Consider the following 19626-nt stretch of genomic DNA (forward strand, 5'->3'; position numbering starts at 1 on the left):
CTTCAAACCCTTTTGTTTTCCAGCAGTTACTGATTGTAAGATGGGACAGGAAGCTAAAGGGAAGGAGTTACTAACACATTATCAGTTATACATATATTATTTTTTTTTTAACATATATAGATATATTTTACTTACATATATATATATTTACTTATATATACACACACATATATGCTTATATATTTACTTATATAAGTGTATATATGTGTGTGTGTGTGTGTGTGTTTATGTATGTATGTAGGTATACATACATGCCTATATGTACTTATATAAGTCTATATATAAGTGTGTATATATATACTTGCTTACCTTGAGTACTGTGTCCCATTCTGGGCCCCTCAGTTTAGGAAGGATGTTGACTTGCTGGAACGTGTCCAGAGAAGGGCAAGAAAGTTGGTGAGGGGCTTGGAACACAAGCCCTATGAGGAGAGGCTGAGGGAGCTGGGGTTGATTAGGCTGGAGAAGAGGAGGCTCAGGGGAGACCTTACTGCTCTCTACAGTGACCTGAAGGGAGGCTGTAGATAGGCAGGGGCTGGTCTCTTCTCCCAGGCAACCAGCACCAGAACAAGAGGACACAGTCTCAAGCTGCACAAGGGGAGGTTTAGGCTGGAGGTTAGGAACAAATTCTACACAGAGAGTGTGATTGCCCATTGGAATGGGCTGCCCAGGGAGGTGGTAGAGTCACCATCATTGGAGGTGTTTAGGAGGAGACTTGATAGGGTGCTTGGTTGCATGGTTTAGTTGATTAGGTGGTGTTGGATGATAGATGGGACACGATGATCTCGAAGGTCTCTTCCAACCTGGTCTATTCTACTCCTATTCTATTCTATTCTATTCTACTCCTATTCTATTCTATTCTATTCTATATACTTATATATTTACATATATAATGTAAGTATATATTTATATATTATAGATAAATATATATTTATATATATTTACTTACATTACTTATATATACTTACATAATACACACTTATATGTATTTACTTACATATTTTTTAATCACTTATATAAGTGTGTCTATATATGTATACATACCTGCTTATATATACTTATATAAGTCTATAAGTGTATATATATACTTATATATATTTACTTACATTATACGTATATAATGTAAGTATATATATTATATATCTAAATATATATTTAGATATATGTACTTCCATTAGTTATATATGTACTTACATATATTTGCTTACATATATACACACTTACATGTATTTACTTGCATATTTTTTATATATATATTAAAAAGTTGTGGTTTTTATATGTCTATCTATCTGCCTGCACAGATACATTTTAAATACTGCCTTTTCTTTTTTCTTCTTGGTATTTTCTTTATCCATTTAAGCAGTGACTTTCAATTAGCCTGCCTACTAATATCAGGTCACTAAACTCCATAGCTGATGCTTTATTCTTTCGTGTGGGTTGTCATTCGTTTGCTTCAGTTGGCTGGCAAAGGTTGTTGTATATCCATTACCAGCAACATAGCACTTTGCATTTCTGAATTGACAAGCAGCTATATTGACCTAGCGCTTATTATGGGTCAACAGCTGCGTTAACCGACGGAAGGACTGAGGGGCAATTAAAATGAATTGGCAAAAATATATCTTCCTAATTTACTCCAATTTGTTATTTATGCTAACATTGTATGGCTTCTATGGTGACACTAAACAGAATGGACCCAATAATGGCAATTAACATAAAAATATAATGGCTAATCAAATTGACAGCAACTGTTTCTCATCATCTCGACACACAATACATTATCAAAACAAACTATTATGAAGGAGGTAATTTCAGTGTTCTATTCAACCTGCTTCATGTGTGCAGTCAGGGAGATGTGTACCAGCAATTACAGCTGAATCTAAAAAACTAAACAAATAACTTAATCGCTGTCGTCCTCCTTTTTTCTTCTTCAGGAAGCAGTAATCAGGATTTACTAAAAATAACTGGTGTATAATAGTATAATGATGATGCATATCGTAGAATAGCTAATAAGGAATAAAATAAGCTTCTGTGTGTCTTTTTTTTTTTTTTAAATAGGTTCATATGAAGTGGGAAAAAAGTCCTGTTAAAATATATAAAAAATAACTCGGCAGTAGTAAGAGTTGACAAATGTCTCAACATGAGTTGCTTAATAGTTACAGATACTTTATAACACGTCAGCAGAAGTGTACAATTAGCTGAATTTAGCAACAAAACTTGGCTTGATTGGGTAGAAGAGTGAAATGCTGAATTAGAGCAGAATTCCAACAAGCAGAAGTAGTTTACCAGTTGCTCTTCCGCTACATTTTTTAGGCTTGTTCCTTGCGGTATACTGAGTCGGTTTTGTGTTGGTCTGACCACGTTCTTCACTGGTTTTATAGGTCATTAGGAAAATCTTGAAGAGTTTGTACATATCTACTTGTGGTCTAAATGTATTTAAATGGATACTGCTTCCTCATTTGATTGTGTTATGGTTTTTTTCATTCTTAATGAGGATTTTTGTAATGTGCAAGTCTTCAGGCAATTATCAGCCAATATTTGAACTCTGCTGTCTTAGACAGAAGGGGCTGGGATGTGCGTTTGTTGAACAAAGAGTTCAAGAAGATTGACTTCATAGAGTGTAGTTGTAGCACAGGCAAGATGGATCTCATGTCTGAGTAATCTTCTAGGGTACAGAATGATGGCAGTGGTCTGAATACATGCAGACCTCTACTTTTGGACTAGAGGACTAGCACAGAGGTTTGAGGTCACTGACATTCAGAGTATTTAATTGAATATCAGCTTCCACATGCACACACCTGCAGATTTTTGAACTATGTGATTACCAACGTGCAGTAGCCTTCACAAGGTGATAACATAGGTGAAGGTACGTATACGCCTGCTCCTGTTTGAATGGCGTGATCATCATTTTTGTTAACCACAGCTGCATGGGGGTGTGGATGGAAAGGGAGAGAATACAGCCAAACACCTGTATTCGCCAAAACCATGCATTAATCCTTTTTCCTTTTTGAGATCATTGCATTGTACAGCATATTAAAGCATTTACAGAATCACAGAATGGTTTGAGTTGGAAAGGACCTCCAGAGGTCATCCAGTCCAACCCCCTCTGCAGTAAGCAGGGGCATCCTCAATTAGATCAGGTTGTTCAGAGACCTCACCTTGAATATCTCCAGGGATGGAAATCCAAACACCTCCCTGTGCAAACTGTTCGAGTGTTTTACCATCCTCATGGTAAAGATCTACTCTTCTCTAATTTCAAACCATTGCCCCTTGTCCTATCACTCCAGTCCCTCTGCAGCCTTCTTGTAGCCTCCTTCAGGTACTAGAAGCCTGCTCTGAGGTTTCCCTGGAGCCTTCTCTTCTGCAGGCTGCACAATCCCAGTTCTTATCCTGTCCTCATGGCAGAGGTGTTCCAGGCCCCCATTCATTTCCATGGCCCTCCTCTGGACCTGCTCCATCAGCTCCATGTCCTTCTTGTGTTGAGGGCCACAGAGCTGGACACAGTACTCCAAATGAGGGCTTACCAGAGCAGAGTAGTGACAGAATCACCTCTCTCAATACTGAAGTTATTCCTTTGTCCCATCATTCTGAGAGCTTCCATTTTGTTAGCAAAGCAGCATTGAGGTACATGCATCTGTAAGAATGGATAAATGCAATTTATTTTTCTGTGTGAGTGGAGAAGTTTAGTATGATTTATATAAATCCTTGGTATAAATTGTGAGAAGTGTCAAGATATCTTTCAGTGTAAAAATAATAATGATAGTTCCCAAATCTGATGTGAATGGAATGTATGAACTGTTAGGAGAAAAAAACTAATAGAATCACTGTTTGAGAGTGGACTTAGAAATGAGTGCATGAGACACACTTCTGAGATGGGTTTTTATTTGCTGTCTTCTTGTATTACAGTATTCTGATAAGGCCCTGTACACTCAGCTCTGCTTCTACCGATACATTTTTGATGTGGACTATGCGATGGATAAAGTGATTACTGAAGAGGAGAAAGGTGAGTTTGAAATTTTTCATTACTTAACTATAGTTTAATAGCAACTTGCATGCTGGAAACTAGGCCTACACATTTGTGCTCTCCAAGTCTGAATTACAAGGCTGTAATCAATCAGAAAATAGAAGAAAATGTTAATTTAGGAAGCCCCTTTAAGAGGAATGTCTTCATAGAATCACAGAACATACCTGATTGGAAGAGACCTCCAAGGTCATCCAGTCCAACCTCCAACGCAGCACTTAAGGGTCAATGCTAAACCATGTCCCTAAGCACCAGGTCTACACACCGCTTGAACACCCCCAGGGATGGTGACTCCACCACTGCCCTGGGCAGATCATTCCCATGTTTGAGAACCCTGTCACTGAGACAGCCACTGCTTTACATTTCCTATTAATCCTTCTCTGTTTACAAACAGCAGGTCCAGTAGACAGCCATCCCTCATTGGCTCATTCACCAGCTGTGTTCGGAAGTTATCTTCCAAGCACTCCAAGAACCTCCAGGGCTGCTTCCTGTATGCTGTAGTTTATTTCCAGCAGATACCCAGGAAGTTGAAGTCCCCACAAGAACAAAGTCTAGTGATTCTGAGACCTTCCCTAGCCACTTACAAAACTGCATCAACCTCCTCATCCTGGCTGGGTAGTCTATAGCAGACACCCCCGCATCATGACATCTCTCTTGCTGGCCTTTCCCCTCATTCTCACCCACAAGCATTCAACCATAGGGTTGAATCATCACCATCATTGTGATGTTTGAGGCAGTGAAGACCTGCCCAGGGCCACCCCACCACCTCTCCTTCTGGCCTGTCCCTTCTGAAGAGCCTGTAGCAACCCAGTATAGCACTTCAGCTATAGGAGTTAACCATTTTAAGAATGTACTATTTGTCTCTTTCCTGTGAAGCAACTGCACTTGGGGAAAAGTCCTTTTTTTTGCACATTCCTGCACCATTAGAGAAATCTCTTTGATTGAAGTTTGATAAATTAAAATATATACACACACAATAGCTGGAAGAAAAGCCAATTAAAACTCAATGTTCAGCTATTAATACTGAAGAGACACTTCTTAGCAGGGAGGAAATGATGGCACAAGAAAAGCAGTAATGCTGACTGTGTACAAAACTCTCTTAAATATACATATTAAGCTAATGTTAGGAAGGTTATTTTTTTCCTTCTCTCAATATTACAATATTTCTGAACTAAAACTTCTAAGCTGCTATACAGTCTGGAGAGAGGGCTCTGAGAAGACCTAATTTTGGCCTTCCAGTATCTTAAGGGGGCCTACAAGAAAGTGGTGAAGGACTTATTAGGGAGTGAGGTGCTGATGGGGCTAGGGGGAATGGAACTAAAATAGAAATGGATAGATTCAGATTGGATGTTAGGAAGAAGTTCTTCCTCATGAGGGTGGTGAGACACTGGAACAGGTTGCCCAGGGAGGTGGTGGAAGCCTCATCCCTGGAGGTTTTTAAGGCCAGGTTTTTAAGGATGTGGCTCTGGACAACCTGATCTAGTGTGAGGTGCCCCTGCCCATGGCAGGAGGGTTAGAACTGGATGACTCTTGAGATCACTTCCAACCCTAACCATTCTATGATTCTGTAAGCTATGATGGATCCACAGGTTTTGCACAGCTAAGTGGTTTTCAAGGTGACAGAAGAATATTTCTGAAGGACCAACTTCAAATTCTAAATAAAGCCATGTTTGGCTTCCACTGTTAAAGTGCACTGTCCACAGAGAGCATCTGTGGATTCTGCTGCATCCTCTGTGCAGTTCTGGTGGTGCATTATATGAAAATAAAAATAATGTAACCTCTTAGCAGAAAAATGCACAAATAGGTGAACAGGCTAGTTTTGACCTGTGGTACTTAAGGTTTCTTTTACAGATTCTCATTTCCTATCCTGATCCTTCTAAGGTAGTGAATCTCTGGTTTTTGCACTTAAAAATAGCTTTGTACATCCAAAGAAGGTCATGACTGTGCAGCCAGCTTCACAGATTCACAGATTGCATTGGGTTGGAAGGGACCCTCAGAGGTCATCTTGTCCAACCCCCTGCAGGCAGCAGGGACACCTCCAACTAGGCCAGGCTACCCAGGGCCATATTGAGTCTGATCTTGAATTTCTCCAGGGATGGGGCCTCAACACCATCCCTGGACAACTTGTTCCAGTATTTCACCACTCTCACCGTAAAGAACTTCTTCCTTATGTCCAAATTAAATCTCCCCTGCTCTAGTTTCAAACCATTGTCCCTCATCCTATCATTCCAAGCCCTTCTAAACAGTCCTTCCCCAGCCTTCCTGTAGGTCCCCTTCAGATACTGAGATGTAGTTATAAGGTCTCCCTGAAGCCTTCTCTTCTCTAGGCTGAACATCCCTAAACATCACAGTCTGTGATTCACAGGAGAGGTGCTCCAGCCCTCTGTCGTCTTTGTGGTCCTCCTTATCTTGTATTAGTCTAATACAACTTTTTAGATATACTGAAGGAATGCTACACAGTACCTACTACTGCTAGCTGCAACTGAATTACTTTATGTGTAGATCTCATCTCATACTGACGTAAGTGTAGAAGAGGCTTCATGAGTGATCATATCCAATCACCTGCCGCTGTAGACCACCACATATTTAAGGACTGCAAGTTTATGACACTTCATTTTGAAACCTGTGGGTGATTCTTCCCCTTTTTGCTGCTGTTCAAAATGTGTTTCAGTCCCTCTTTCTGTGATGGCTGAAAATTCACTAAATTTCCCATTCTAACTTGTTTGTGGCTGGTTTATGTCTGTTCAAGAAATGTTTATGTATTTCCCTGCCCTGATGTTCTCAACTATGCTTTTGGAAGCAATAGTAACATCTCTATTTTGTCTTAAACTAAGGCAAAGACATTCAGGAAGAATGGGTCTCTGCTGCATGATCCTTCTTCTTAGTACCTTTGTGTGCAGTCTTTTCAAGGCTGAATTACTCTTTGAGTATGAGAAACTAGAAATTACATGGTATTTTAGATGATATCTCTCTTGTTTGTACCATTTGTACATTTGCTGGAAGTACCTCTGCTGATGGTTTCTTGAGTCACCTATGCCCTGCTCCTAGCCATTTCATAGCTATCATTAAGTAATGATAGAAATCTTGAGGTTTTAAGGTGGTTTTTTCTTCCTCCTGCTACTTTGGAAGCCTGAGTGCATAGCTTAGATTCATGGCATTTTGTTTCATTTTAATTTTCTTCGTTTCATTCATTTTGGACAGCTCTTGCAATTTTAGATAGCAAGGTTAATCAATTATCTCTGAAAAAAAATATGATGGTGGCATCTGCTTTAATCAGAAATTTTTTTCTCTGAGCATCACCAGTAATTGGAGAAAGTTCTATAAAATTCTGGAGTAATTCTGAAGGAATTTCAAGAACTCTGGAAGGAGCTTCTGTTCTCTCGGACAGTTTTCCTTTCAGCATGCTTTATCTATTTCTTAATCCTTTGAAAGTTAGTGTATAATCTTCTTCAGCCAGCCACTGATTGCAGTCTTGGTGCTGCAGCAGGCATTAAGGACAGATAAATTAGATCTCTGAGTTTTCCTTTGAAGAATTATTCTCTTTCTTTGTTTATTCCTAATAGCAGCTTTAAGTTGCTACTCATCTTGAAGTATCCTTCTATAAAAAGAAAGATATTTTCAATGGCCAAAGTTTCAAGATATAAATCTATTTTCCACCATACTTGAAAGGATTTCATCTCTCCTCTCCTTCAGAGCCTTGAGATTTTGCTACTAGTTCACTTTTGTCTCTTTGAAATTAATTGCAGAACAGCTTTTGGGGTTTCAGCTATTTATATTGAAAGTCTGTAGCATTTATTGAAATGGAATCTAAAATAATAATTGTGATAGCAGTAGGAGTTCAAAAAGACACTCAGCCTGCTCCCTTTCCCTGTAAGAGGATCAATACCATACCCTACTTTTTAAAGACAGGGTAAATTTAAAATACCTCTGGTGATGCAGATTCTACAGCTGGTCAGGTTTTACAGCCAGTTTCTTAGTGCCAGTTTTACAGCCAGTTTCTTGCTTTAGAGAGCATTTTATTTCTAAGATGAGTTTTGCTTATTCTGTGCACAGTGGGTGATAGAATATTTTTCTTTCTCTGAATCTTTCAGCTACAAACCTGATTTTTTTTTTCCTGAGGAACAGAGAGAGAGTTCTCCACTTCTCTACACATTTGGGGTTTCTTACAGCCCTTCAACAGATCAGATCTTTCAGAGTGAAGTACAGCAGAAGGATTAATTAACATGTTTTGCAGACTGTTCTTCTGTTTGTTTATAACACATTTACAATGCTGTTTGCTCATGTTTGATTTGTGGTCTGCTGTAATCATTGTGTACTGTTGTTGGTCCATCTTTTCCCTTTAAGAACCAAAGACAAGCAGCTTGGTCTATGTGATGCTGTACTGTTTCAGTGTCTGGTGAAGTTATCTGTCAGTGATACCATCCAGGAATATCAGGATTATATAGTTATGGGTCTTTAGTTCTGTTATTATTAATGGTAGCATTTATCCTCCAAACAAATGTTTCCATTCATCTGGAAGTTTAAGGCCTGTCATGATGATACAATTTAATATGTTGTGATACAGTGCAAGGTTCTTGGTTTTCTTACACTAAGTGAAATTCTGAAATTCTTTGCTGTCTTTCTAAATTAGGAACTGTTGCACAGTTGCTTCAGGTAAAAAAAAAACCAATTTATTTTTCAATATCTCTATGCCAAACCCTCTCAGTTATTGAATTCTACGAATTATTTTAATCAGAAAAGAAAAAAAGTGCTGCATTGTGGCTAGTAACATACCCAAAATGTTTCCAGCACTTTCTTAGATGTAGTTTTTCAAGGCTGGGTTGTGGATTTAGTCAGACATTGCTACCTAGGTGGACAATCAGAGCAGTAAGAAGCAGCAGGAGTAGCAAAGCGGTAGCATTGTCTGTTCATTTGAGTGAAAAAAAAGGACAGGTAAACTATCAGTGATTTTAAACACGTGATGTTTAAATACAGGAGTATGCTCACTCTGTACACCTTCAGAAATGGAAACCAAGGTATTTTTATGGCTGTGTCATCAGGAGATCAAAATAGTGTGTAGTAAGCTTTATATCATTATTCCATTCAAATATTGGTATTGTTAACTATTCAGAGATATTACTATTTTCATTTGGCTTCTACAGTAAAATTAAACCCTTTAAAAACTAAAAGAAATTGAGCCCACATGAAGTCAGTACACTACTCTGCCTTGTGCAGATGTCTCCAGTTCAGTTCACAGAGCCATAGAATCATAGAATTGTTAGGGTTGGAAGGGACCTCAAGGATTATCCAGTTCCAACCCCCTGCCATGGGCCAGGCAGCCTCCCACTAGATCAGGCTGCCCAGAGCCACATCCAGCCTGGCCTTAAAAACCTCCAGGGATGGGGCCTTCACCACCTCCCGAGGCAACCTGTCCCAGTGTCTCACCACCCTCATGGTGAAGAACTTCTTCCTAACATCCAATCTGAATCTATCCATTTCTATTTTGTTTTTCTCTATTCCCCCTCCTGGCATCAAGTAGCAGTCTGAATTGAAGATAAGCATGCTGCAGTCTCCTTCATTCATTAGTATCACTGAGGTTTTTTATAGTGCTGCAGGGTTTTGTTGAGAAACAGGATCCTGGTTATAGGATTTTTTCAGTTCCATTCTGTAGAATGGGTCTGAAACCCACCCATTTCTAGGAGAGGGAAAGTCATCATTGTTCTTGGGGCATTTAAGTGGCTTGAGAAGTGGGCCAGTGCCAGCTGCATGAGGTTCAACAAGTGTAAGGTCCTGCATCTGGATTAGTCCAATCCTAGGCATAAATCCAGGCTGGGTGCAGAGTGGGTTGAGAGTAGCTCTGAAGAAAGAGACCTGGGGGTATTGATTGCTGAGAAGCTGAACATCAGCAGGCAGTAGCCTCATGCAGCCCAGAAGGCAGCCATGTGCTGGGCTGCAGCAAGGAGTGTAGCCAGCAGGGCGAGAGAGGGGATTGTGCCTCTTTGTTCTGCTCTGGTGAGACCCCAGCTTGAATACTGCATCCAGTTCTGGTGTCCCCATCATAAGAAGGACACAGAGCTGTTGGAGCAAGTCCAGAGGAGGCCACAAAAACATTCCTCTGCTGTGAGGATAGGCTGAGGGAGCTGGGGGTGTTCAGCTAACAGAAGGGTTACTATAGAGCTGCCTTCCCATACCTGAAGGGGTCCTACAGGAAGGCTGCAGAGGCACTTTTCATAAGGGTGTCTAGCAATAGGACAAGGGGGAATGGTTTGAAGCTGAGGGAGAGGAGGTCTAGAGTGGATCTTAAGAAAAGGTTCTTCAGTAGGAGGGTGGTAGGACTCTGGAACAGGTTGCCCAGGGAGGCTGTGGATGCTTCCTGTTTGGGGGTGTTCAAGGCCAGATTGGATGAGGCCTTGACCAGCCAAGTGTAGTTAAGAGGTATCCCTGTCCATTGCAGGGAGGTTGGAGTAGATGATGCCTAAGGTCCCTTCCAACCTAGGCCATTCTATTCTATTATTCTGTGAAGTGTTTCAGGGGCAGATATTACAAAGGTGCTGTGGCACGTTCTTTCACAAAATATATTCAACTATTGAGTCCATGGATATTGGATTCCAAAAAGTCTGTTCACTGAGTGAGCTGAGGCTGGGAGGAAGATAACTTTTGGGAAAGTGGTTATGTGTTCCTATTTGTTAGGAAGACTTACATCTTCAAAGGCGGTGCTGCTTTGTGCAGATAGAATGTAATTGCTTTGATCGTATACTTGTGGAGTGCAGTTTTGTAAAACCAAATGCATACTGAGAAGGTATTTTCATGCTTTTATCATAGCTTTGTGTGTGCCTCACTCCACCCTTCCATGCAAACACCAGAAGTGCCTGGTTTACTTTATGGATGAATAAACTGCAAAATTGTGTTGAGGAAAATGCAACTCTGCTAAGCTGTGTAACCCAGACATAAAACCCTAGGATTCAGCTCTGAATATTTGTGTCTATCCTATCATTTCCATGTTGGGTGTTTTTTTCCCCAGTGTGTTCATAGCTTGCAGTGCCAAGTAGGAGGCTGAAGTGATTCTTTTTTTGTGTAACTTTTTGAAAGAAGACAGTTTATAATGGGGATGTTGGCAGAGCTGCTTGTCAGTATGGTTTAGTGTATGTCCTTTTGTCAGCAGGTAATGGTGATGAGACTGAGGGAGACACTGAGTGCAGCTGGGGTTGAGAGGATGGGCTTGAGCCAGCAGGTATTCCTGCTCTGAGGTGCAGTGTGGGGGTTCAGTCAGGTAAAGGGAGGAGAGCAAGCGTGAGAGGCAGCCGGAAGGTTTGTGTTGTATGTGAAACTACTGTCACAACATGGAGATTTCTGACATCAGAACAACTTGCTTATCAATACATTGGCAGCAAGACTACAAAATAAGCCGGGCAAGGGGTGGCTCAAGAGCAGTCTTGAGGAGAAGGGCTTGAGGGTGTCAACTGATGAAAAACTCAATGTGAGCTAGCAATGTGCACTTGCAGCCCAGATGACCAAACATGGCTGCATCAAAAGTAGCGTGACCAGCAGGCTGAGGGAGGTGATTCTGCCCCTCTGCTCTCGTGAGACCCCACCTGGAGTATTGCATCCAGTTCTGGTGCCCCCAGCATAAAGGGGACATGGAGCTGCTGGAGCAGGTCCAGGGATGGGCCATGAAGATGATCAAAGGGCTAGAGAATCTCCCCTATGGGGACAGGCTGAGAGAGTTGGGGCTGTTCAGCTTGCAGAAAAGAAGGCTCCAAGGAGACCTTAGAGCAACCATCCAGTACCTGAAGGGGGCTTGCAAGAAAGCCAGGAAAGGACTTCTTACAAGGGCTTGTAGTGATAGGATGAGAGAAAATGGAGTAAAGTTTGGGGAGGGTAGATTTAGACTGGAGATTGGGAAGAAATTCTTTAGAGTGAGGGTGGTGAGAGACTGGAACAGGTTGCCCAGGGACGTCATGGATGCCCCCTTCCTGGAGGTGTTCAAGGCCAAGCTGGTCTAGTGGAAGGTGTCCCTGCCCATGCAGGAGGGAGTTGAAACTAGATGATTTTCAAGGTCCCTTCCAATCTAACCCATTTGATGAATGTATGAAAAAGTACTCTTTTATCAGTTCTCCTGTGAGTTTCTCTAAACAGAAAATGTTTTTTAAAGCTCTTTTTTTTTCTTCACTTTTTCTTTTTCATCTGCAGTTCGTTAACATTTTTCTTAGAGAGATCTTTCTTTGTCTTTCTGGTTTCATCTCTGTAAATAAAGTTTGAAGTTGTTTTCTTAATGGGGGACAGTTGTGTTGTTAAATGCAAGTCGTAAGTGACAAGGCTTCTTTTAAGGACTACTGCTTCTCACAGCAGTGAGCTCTTTTCTCTAGTGGAAAGTGCAAGACCAGCATGTTTTTTCCTTTTAGAAGACCCTTAAGTTTGATGGATCTGGCAGTGTGTACTCAAAGGAAAATACAAATTCCTGTCTTTTAGATACCAGAATTCTGACATCAGTGCTAATTCTTCAAAAGAGAATGATTTTAGTAGAAACTGGAAATACAAATATAAACCAGCTTAACGCTGTGTAATCCACTCAGCAGATCTGTGCCTAGATGGCTAATGTAAAGCTAAGGTTTTAAAAGAGGCTTGGCTTTTTTTTTTTTTAAGATACAATTATCTGTGTGATTTCTTCTTCTTCTTCTTTTTTTTTTTTTTAAGTCTCATAAGAAATGTATTTTAGAACTTGCCAGTGATGGCTCATAATCACTTTGATATTTTGAGGAAAATGGTAGCTTTAAACAGATGATCCAGAATTTATTTTTAAAAATGTATTGTGCTTATACAGTCGATGGCTTTTATTTCCATAATGTTTTTTACTACATAATTATACATCTTAATTACGTAATTACCGTCATAATTATTATGTAATTACATGTAGTTCCACTAATTACAAAATCAGGAAGTGTAATTATCTACTAAAAACTTTCTGAAATCTTATTTGTTCACTAGAGATTATTTAAAAGACCGGTGACCTACTGAAGATGGTGTGCAGTGTGGTACATCATACCAGCTCTCCGTTTTCCTTCCTTCGTGGCCAGTGAAGTTTGAGAGGAGGGTTGTGGAAGGACTTGCATGTCTTTAATTATGATTTCCCTTAAAATTAGATTGGAAGACTTATTGCCTGCAACTTTGGAGCCTCTTAATTTTTGTCAGTGGCACCTAATACCTTTACATTTAAAGATTCTGTAGTTGAACTTCCAGAAAGTTGCCTGGCTTCAGTGAACACAGTTCCATAGTTTCAATTACCACAGTTGCCTAGTTTCACTTAACACCTTCGTAACTCCATTATTTCACAGAATGACAAAATTATTGAGGCTGGAATAGACCTGTGAGATCATCAAGTCCAATTTATGACCTATACACCACCACACTGACCAGACCGTGTCACTTGAATTGGGTTAAGATATAGCAGATGTCTGAATAGTTTTTGGGTTTGAATCAAAGATCCCTTTCCAGCTCTTGATTCTGCTATCTTTGAATAAAATCCTTGCATACTACCCACAGCTAACACAGGCTAGTAACTGGATTATCATATCAACTATCATTCATTCTCCAGCTCCAGAGAGGTAGTCAAAAATAAAACAAATCACAGAATTATTCAGGCTGGAATAGACCTCTGAGATCATCAAGTCCAGCCTATGACCCAACATCACCATGTCGACCAGGCTATGTCACTAAGTGCCACATCCAATTGTTCCTTAAACATCTCCAGGGACAGTGACTCTACTACCTTCCTGGGCAGTCCCTTCCACTACCTAGTTCCTCTTTCCATGAGGAAGTGCTGCCTAACATCCAACCTAAATCTCCCCTGGCACAGCTTCATGCCATGCCCTCTCATCCTATCATAAGTTGCCTGGGAGAAGAGCCTGACCCCCACCTTACTACATCTTCCCTTCAGGAAGTTGTAGAGTGTGACAGGGTCTCTACAAGTGGTAGAAGGTACATTTTGTATTTTGATTGAGGGTGTCTGCTTCTGGTATGTGGTGTCAGCTATAAATGTGTTTGGAAAAGTATTGTTTATGGGCATATATGTATGTGGCTGGATGTGGCTCTGAGCAACCTGATCTAGTGGGAGGTGTCCCTGCCTGTGGCAGGGGGGTTGGAACTTGATGATCTTTGAGATCCCTTCCAACCTTGACAATTCTATGATTCTATGATGTCAGCATGGTATTGAATATCATCAGCAGATTCAGTTGGCTAAACTCAAGCCACTTAGTGATATTAATAAACAAAAAAAAGACATTTAATCCCTGTGTCGGAAGGGAAATGGTGAAATAGAAACATGAAGATGAATTACTGGAATATTGACATTTCTGTGGAAAGCCTCAAGGCTTTATCCTGTGTTGCACAGGATAACACTGGGTAATTTTCTTGTGCTTAATACATAGAGCAAATTTTACTGGGTACTTGCCAACAGCTATTTTGTGCTCCCAGACATGGCCTGGGTGTGCAGGTGATGTGAGTCTGTCATCTTCTTGATGTTAAGTGGAATTACTTCACTCCCATCTGCTAAGCATAGAAGTCCTAAAGAGAATGTGTCTCCAAACCAGTTTGAATTCTTGACCTTTAAAAGAAATACAACAGTCATTATTTGTGGAAAACAGGATCCTTTTGTGATCTCCAAGATTTAAATTAATGCTGCAAACAAAATTATTTTAATTATTATACTTACTGAAGCATAATAACTGCATGGGAGACATTTCTTTTGAAATTATCTTTTTGTATGCTTAGCAAGCAATGGATTTATATCAACGAAGTAATGAAAATACAGTTATATTCTTTAAGGAACAGGTGGAGAGAAATTCTTCTCTTTGCTAAGGACTAGAAGACCATGTAGAGATGAGCATAACGGAAAGTATTTGGTTTATTCCATGGGGAACACAAAAATGTGCATGATCTATGTATAAAAATGCAGCACAAGGCAGGGGAGTGTCTAAATGCAGCTTAAATTTGGTTTACTGAATGAAAAAATATTTCCCTTCATAAATTAATATTACACTTTTTGCCATCTCTCCATCAGAAAAATGTAGCAGTGTCAACCAATCTGTACTGATCTGGGTGGGGGGTAAGTTGAGCACTCAAAGCCATAGGGATTTCTGTCATGAAAATAAAGAAAGCATGAGAAACTCTTTGGAATATGTATTTCAGGTAAGCAAGTGCAACTGCTACCACTTTGCCTTGCAAGCTCTGCCACAATTTTCAAGTCTCTCTCTCAGCAGAGCCACACTTGTTCCTTGAAAGTCTCCAGAGGAGGAGACTCCACAACCTGTTTCAGTGCTTTGTGACCCTTACAGTAAAGAAGTTCTTCCTCATGTTGAGCTGGAACTTCCTGTGCTGTAGTTTGCATCCATTGCCCCTTGTCCTATCCCAGGGCACAAGTGAGCATAGGCTGTCCCTTCCTTCCTGACACCCATCCTTCAGATATTTATAGACATTGATTAGATGCCCTCTCAGTCTTCTCCTCTGCAGACTGAACAGCTCCAGGTCTCTCAGCCTTTCTTCATCAGGCAGTGCTCCTGTCCCTTTACCATCCTTGCATCCCTCAGTTGGACTCTCTCAAGTACATCCCTGTCCCTCTTGAACTGGGGAGCTGAGAACTGGACACAGTATTCCATGTGATGTCTCACTAGGGCAGAGTAGAGGGGTAGGAGAACCTTCCTCAGTCTGCTGGACACACTCTTCTTAATGCACCCCAAGGCCCCATTTGCCTTCTTGACCACAAGGACACATTGCTGTCCCATGCAGAACTTGTTGTCCACCAGGACTCCCAGGTCCTTCTCCATGGGGCTGCTCTCCAGCAGATCACCTCCCAGCCTGTCCTGGTGCAATGTATTATTCCTTCCCAGATGCAGGACTCTGCACTTAGCCTTGTTAAATCTCTTTGCCCAGCTCTCCAGTCTGTCCAAGTCTCACTGTTGTCTCAAGAGTGATCTCTTCATAACAATATGTCTCAGGCTGGTGTGGTTCCATACTGATGTTTTGAGAACAAATGAGTCTTCTATTGACAGGCCAAAACATGGCTCAGCCTCAAAATTAAATCCAGCAGGTACTTGTCCTTCTTCTCTGAAGACAGGTGAAGGCTCTGTCAGGTTGGGTTAGGGAGTTCTTAGTTTGTTTTTATCTGGCAGAAATGAGTTTTGAAGAAGTTGATTTGATCTTGCCAGGATTACAACTGTCAGATGCATATCAAAATGTTTTCCTATCTGATGTTATTTAACTCAGAATATAATAATGTAATTATTTTGACATGAAAATGTTACGCACTGTGGTATTTCCACTTATCTTTAAATAGACATTTTTCACTTTGTGAGAGATGAGTGCAGTAAGACAAAACAAAAAAAAAATTAATAAAAAGAAGTGAGTGACAGCCACAGCTAGTTTGTTTAGATGATAAAAAAAATAACAATATTTGACATTAGTAGAATTTTACAGGCTTGGAATTAAAACACTTAGCTACTTAAATGGCATTGGTTTATATTTTTGGTGTAAGGATATATGTTACATAAACAGCAGAACCTAACAGTAGCAGGTTTATCATAGAATCAACCAGGTTTGAAAAGACCTCAGAGATCATCAAGTCCAACCTATTACCTAATACCTAACACCTCCTGACTACTCAACCGTGGCACCAAGTGCCACATCCAGTCCCATTCTTGAACACCTCCAGGGATGGTGACTCCACCACCTCCCTGGGCAGCACATTCCAGCAGCTAACAACTCTCTCTGTGAAGAACTTTCTCCTCACCTCGAGCCTAAACCTCCCCTGGTGCAGCTTGAGACTGTATCCTCTTGTTCTGGTGCTGGTTGCCTGGGAGAAGAAACCAACCCCCACCTGGCTGCAACCTCCCTTCAGGGAGTTGTAGAGAGCAATAAGGTCTCCCTGAGCCTCCTCTTCTGCAGGCTCATCAGATTTGTGTTTTCCTATAAATTGTTTTACATATTTTTGAGGGAGGGCAAAGGAGTATTAAAGGGAAATGTTAACATATGTATTATTTTCATACTGTCCATAAATTATGTAGATTTCTTCTGACTTTTTTCTTACTTTTTCTTTCTTTTTTTTGGATAGAGCTAAGCCTGTAGTTTAAAACATCCTTAATGAAAAGTAGTTACTGGTAAATTACCAAAACAAATACAGTTAACCTACTTACTAAGAGCGTTAGCTCTTAGTCCTAATGGTAAACTACAGTATTCAAGACCTTGAACTGGAGAACTATTATCTCATACTTTACCTTTTGTATTGTACAGGAATCAATGGATTTTAAATTGATTATCACATGCCATTGCAGGATAACTTGACACGTAATTGATTTATTTCAAGTATTACTTAATTTAGGAAGTCATGATTGTAGCTTCTTGGCTGGAAACAAGTAAGTATTATGACCAGCAAGACAAGGGAGCTGATTCTGTCCCTCTACTCTGTTCTTGTGAGACACCACCTGGAGTACTCCATGGACTTCTCATTTCACCAGAAGAGGGACATAGTAGTGCTGGAGCATGTCCATAGGAGGGCCATGAAGATGATCAGAGGGCTGGGGAACCTCCTCTATGGGCACAAGCTGCAAGAGTTACATAGTTCTAAGGTCTTCCTGGAGCCTTCTGCAGGCTGCACAGCCCCAGTTCTTTCAGGCTGTCTTCATAGGAGATAGAGTCTAGTTGGAGGCCTGTATCTAGTGGAGTCCCTCAGGGGTCAGTACTGGGACCAGTACTGTTCAATGTATTCATCAACAACCTGGATAAGGGCACAGAGAGTACTGTCAGCAAGTTTGCTGATGACACCAAACTGTGTGGAGTGGCTGACATACTGGAGGGTTGTGCTGCGATTCAGCCAGACTTAGACAAGCTGGAGAGTTAGGCAGGGAGAAGTTGAATGAAGCTCAACAAGGGCAAGTGTGGAGTCTTGCACCTGGGAAAGAGCAACCTTGTGTACCAGTATAGGTTGGGGATGGACCTGATGGAAAGCAGTGAAGGGGAAAAGGACCTTGGGGGATCCTAGTGGATGGAAGGTTGACCAAGTTGGCAACAAGCCCTACGAGGAGAGGCTGAGGGAGCTGGGGTTGCTTAGCCTGGAGAAGAGGAGACTCAGGGGTGACCTTATTACTCTCTACAACTACCTGAAGGTAGTCTCCTCTCCCAGGCAGCCAGTACCAGAACAAGAGGAAACAGTCTCAGGCTGCGCCAGGGGAGGTTCAGGTTGGATGCTAGGAAAAAGTTCTATACAGAGAGAGTGATTGCACATTGGATGGGCTGCCTGGGGAGGTGGTGGAGTCGCCATCACTGGAGGTTTACAGGAGAAGACTTGATGGGGTGCTTGGTGCCATGGGTTAGTTGTTTAGGTGGTGTTGGATTGGTTGATAGGTTGGACGCGATGATCTTGAAGGTCTCTTCCAACCTGGTTCATTCTATGTATTCAAAGTTGGTGAGGGGTTTGGAACACAAGCCCTATGAGGAGAGGCTGAGGGAGCTGGGGTTGCTTAGCCTGGAGAGGAGGAGACTCAGGGGTGACCTTATTGCTCTCTACAGCTGCCTTAAGGGAGGTTGTAGACAGGCGGAGGTAGGTCTCTTCTCCCAGGCAACCAGCAACAGAACAAGAGGACACAGTCTCAAGCTGTGCCAGGGGAGGGTTAGGAAGAAATTCGAGACAGAGAGAGTGATTGCCCATTGGAATGGGCTGCCCGAGGAGGTGGTGGAGTCACCATCACTGGAGGTGTTCAGGAGGAGACTTGACAGGGTGCTTGGTCGCATGGTTTAGTTGATTAGTTGGTGTTGGATGATAGGTTGGACGCGATGATTTGAAGGACTTTTCCAACCTTGTTTATTCTATTCTATTCTATTTTTTTCTGATGAGCCAGCAATGTGCTCTTGTGGCCAAGAAGGCCAATGGCATTCTGGGGTGTATTAGAAGGGCTGTGGTTAGTAGGTCAAGAGGGGTTCTCTTCCCGCTCTATTCTGCCCTGGTGTGGCCACATGTGGAATATTGTGTCCAGTTCCAGGCCCCTCAGTTCAAGAAGGACCTCAGGGAACTGCTTGAGAGAGTCCAGCGCAGAGCCACAGAAATTATTAAGGGAGTGGAACATCTCCCTTACAAGGAGAGACTGAGGAACCTGAGGCTCTTCAGCTTGGAGAAGAGGAGCCTGAAGGGTGACCTCATTAATATTTATAAATATGTAAAGGGTGAGTGCCAAGAGGATGGAGCCAGGCTCTGCTTGGTGGTGCCCAGTGACAGGGCAAAGGGGCACTGGGTGGAAGTTGAGGCATAGGAAGTTCCATGGAAATATCAGGGGAAATTTTTTCACTGTGAGGATGACAGAACACTGGAACAGGCTGACTGGAGGGGTTGTGGAGTCTCCTTCTCTGGAGATGTTCAAGACCTGCCTGGATGTGTTCCTGTGTGATCTGGTATAGGTGCTCCTGCTCTGGCAGAGGTGTTGGACTGGATGATCTTTTGAAGTCCTCTCCAGCCCCTAACATTCTGTGATTCTGTATGGTGAAGGTGATAGAGCACTGAACAGGCTGCCCAGAGAGGTTGTGGAGTCTCCTTCGCTGGAGACTTTCCAAACCTGCCTGGATGCATTCCTATGCAGCCTGCCCTAGGTGAT

At 41.6% G+C, this 19626-nt stretch overlaps 1 protein-coding gene across 1 annotated transcript in view; it reads left to right on the plus strand.

Moving 5' to 3' along the window:
• POLA1 (DNA polymerase alpha 1, catalytic subunit) overlaps positions 1 to 19626 on the plus strand; it is a 230972-nt gene that overhangs the window by 177154 nt on the left and 34192 nt on the right. The window contains exon 36 of the mRNA XM_054165862.1: positions 3901 to 3997. Within this exon, the coding sequence (XP_054021837.1) occupies positions 3901 to 3997 (97 nt within the window). The remainder of the gene's footprint in view (positions 1 to 3900; positions 3998 to 19626) is intronic.

Source organism: Dryobates pubescens, chromosome 12, assembly GCF_014839835.1.
Source record: "Dryobates pubescens isolate bDryPub1 chromosome 12, bDryPub1.pri, whole genome shotgun sequence".
NCBI lineage: Eukaryota > Metazoa > Chordata > Aves > Piciformes > Picidae > Dryobates > Dryobates pubescens.